Source organism: Lathyrus oleraceus, chromosome 7 (genome assembly GCF_024323335.1).
Source record: "Lathyrus oleraceus cultivar Zhongwan6 chromosome 7, CAAS_Psat_ZW6_1.0, whole genome shotgun sequence".
NCBI lineage: Eukaryota > Viridiplantae > Streptophyta > Magnoliopsida > Fabales > Fabaceae > Lathyrus > Lathyrus oleraceus.
In genome coordinates this window covers 488,718,819-488,721,641 of record NC_066585.1, presented here as the reverse complement: position 1 = coordinate 488,721,641, position 2,823 = coordinate 488,718,819, and the positions used below count along the sequence as shown (strand labels likewise).

At 33.2% G+C, this 2,823-nt stretch overlaps 1 protein-coding gene across 1 annotated transcript; it reads left to right on the top strand.

Annotated features, from left to right (window-relative positions):
* The first annotated feature begins 497 nt into the window (after positions 1-497).
* Positions 498-882, top strand: LOC127101133 (ATP synthase small subunit 6, mitochondrial). The gene is made up of 2 exons (XM_051038470.1): positions 498-744; positions 836-882. Exons 1-2 carry the CDS (start codon positions 624-626, stop codon positions 880-882), a joined length of 168 nt encoding a protein of 55 aa, XP_050894427.1. The 5' UTR covers positions 498-623.
* Positions 883-2,823: the final 1,941 nt, after the last annotated feature.

Below are 2,823 nucleotides of genomic sequence, written 5' to 3'. Positions count from 1 at the left end.
GTCGGCCTGACGCCAAAGTTGAATGAATTGTTGCTTGATATTGAAAACAGAAATGTGAGAAAGATCGAATTTCATGAAGATTGGATTGATACTGACGGGAAAGTCAAATACAACCTTATTGAGTTGAAGACCAATGAAGATGTGAAGGATTTATGTAGATCATTTTGCCGTAGGATAACAAAGGGGATAATTGAGTTACATGCTAAGATTTCAAGGTGTGTCGATGATATAATCGAGTTACATCCAAAATTGTGATTGCTAAGATTATTTGTTTGAAATTTCCGGGAATTTTGATGGGATATTGTACCGGAAATTTTTAAATTTCCTGTTAAAGTGTTAGAATTAATATAAAAAATATTTTTGATATAAAATCGCTGAAATTTTGACATTTTGATCGTGTGAATTAAAAAAAATAGTTGGGTTGTCTTTTCAGGTTCATGTGAATTTACCCATCATTCGGAGGCCCAATAAAGTTTGTATTGGGCCCGTATAGATGTACACCTTTTATGACGGAATCCATCACCTCTGCTATGACGGAGAACGAACAAACAAGAAGCTGCAACTGCAAGTAACAACTGAGGCGCATCCATTTTCGCATAACATTCCCATCAAAAATCCGAAAAATGAGAAAGTTCGATCCATGGCCAGTTTTCTTCAAGCGAGAATGGAAAAAGAACTGGCCATTCGTCGTTGGATTCGCAATCACCGGAACTATAATCACCAAGTTCTCTCTCGGTCTTACTGGTAAGTAAACCACCGCGTTCCTCTTCTAGTTCGTTTTCTCCATTTTTTCCGATTTTGTTAACCTAATTTTTGCCGTCAATTTTTTTTACAGAGGAAGAAGCTAAGAATTCGAAATTCGTTCAGCACCACAAGAGGTAACCCTAATTTTACCGAATCGCAATTGTCGATTGTTTTTCTATTAATTATTGTTTGTTGCGATGTGAATTGTTATTAATCAGTATAGAAGAGAATTAGATTACCTAATTTTTTTTCATATAAAATCTGTGTATGATAATTTTGTAATGCGGGCACAACAAAACGGAATCGGCAGGTGCCTATACACCAATACCGACACCGTTATTCACACTTTTATTTATTTATTTTGAAGAACAAATTGTGGTTAGTACTGACACCTGTAATGAGCGAAATCGCTCGATCGCGACCATTAATGAAAGCCTTATACAAATTAACAATGAAATGGACCGTGTTATTGTGTAGTCCTTCCATCACTTGAATGAAGGAACTGTGATTCAATGAGTAATAACTGGTTATTCTAGTTGATGCTATTTTGTATAATTATATGGTTATCACATGATCTTAGCCATGAATATGCAATTACTGGTTCTGATGATAATGGGGGCATTTTGTTGTTTGTGTATATTTCAGGTGATTTCTGAATGGGGACGTTGCACTGGTTTTGCACCTCATGATAGGTGTGTCAAGATTACTTTCATTGTCTTGATTTTATGGATTGTAATAACAGAAGAGATATATTCTGTATACTCTTTCTTATCACCATATTCTAATTTCCAGTTTTGGTTGTTTACTCAATCTGCTTGTAAAATTCAGACTAAGCAATTATTGATTTTCGCTATTGTGATCATTATCCTACTTGGAGTTTCTCTTTTGATATATATTTAGCATGATTGACGTTCTTAGTATTGCACTTCTAGGCCTTCTATATAGTCTATTACCTATTTGTTTAGTTCCCTTTTGAAATGTTGGCATTTCTACTCAAAATTCTCATGAAGGTTACCACCAGTTCATTCTGTATGTTTCTCTTTTTTATCTTAAGATGACAATTGACAAGGGAACACCCTAGTTGTAAATTTAGATAACTTGAACATGGAAGTTCTCGGTCCAAGTATGATTTAGGGGTGAGATAGACTTCCTTGAACGATGCTACCTACTGAATACTGTTTTATTACTCAAAATTTTATCAGCAAATATATTCTCAAACGTTGTACTAGCTAGATTCGTAGTACAATTCGGTGGGATTGTAATATACAATTCTAGCTAAAGCAGAAAAACAAAGATCCTTAACTACGTAGATAACAGCAACAATTATGTTCCTTGTCGTCGTTTGAGGTGTCCTGTCCCGTCTTTGAATTTCTGAATGATAATTCAGATCCATCAAAGGCATGCTAAAGTAAGATTTGTATATTTTATGTGTCACTTTTGTTTTATACAACGGATCATGAAGTGAGATATGTGTAAGGAGAATGTCTCGGTTCTATATTCGAAATAATAACTTAGATAATTAGAGGCATGTTAAACTTAGATTTGTATGTTTGTCTATACCATGCCTCTATGTTGCTTTGGTGTAAATGGTTTGGTCAATGTATAAATTGGTGGCTCAATTAGGCTACCTAGTCATTTTTTTTTCTCTTTCTATTCTTAAAATAGAATAAAGTTTGAATAGGTTTGATTATCTATAAACAATTGCACGGGAAGTGATAGATGTATGAAATTTAAAAATTCTGTTAATGGTTATAAATTTATTCAAGTAACCATTTGTATCTTTAAAAAAATTTGGCTAATAGTTTCAATATTGGCTTGTATAAAATAATGGATAAAAAATAAATTGTGAATGTTTAATCTGACTTTTTATATAGTATTTCTTTGGTTTGCACTTTGGATTTATTGATATCCAAATAAAAATCAATAAAATGGATTGAATCTAAAACAAAATTATGAAGATTTGTTAAAGGGAAAAAAATAGTGGAGAAGAAACATGAATAAAAGTTGTCATTTGCATATTCCACCGTTGACATTGTGCATAAAAGTTCTATCTCCACCACTACATAAGGAGATTTTGCC

What these genes read in the sequence shown, in the direction of transcription:
- LOC127101133 (XM_051038470.1), top strand. Translation starts at nt 624, where the DNA reads ATGAGAAAGTTCGATCCATGGCCAGTTTTCTTCAAGCGAGAATGGAAA. An exon ending in GTTCTCTCTCGGTCTTACTG is followed by an intron (nt 745 to 835) that starts GTAAGTAAACCA and finishes TTTTTTTTACAG; the next exon opens with AGGAAGAAGCTAAGAATTCG.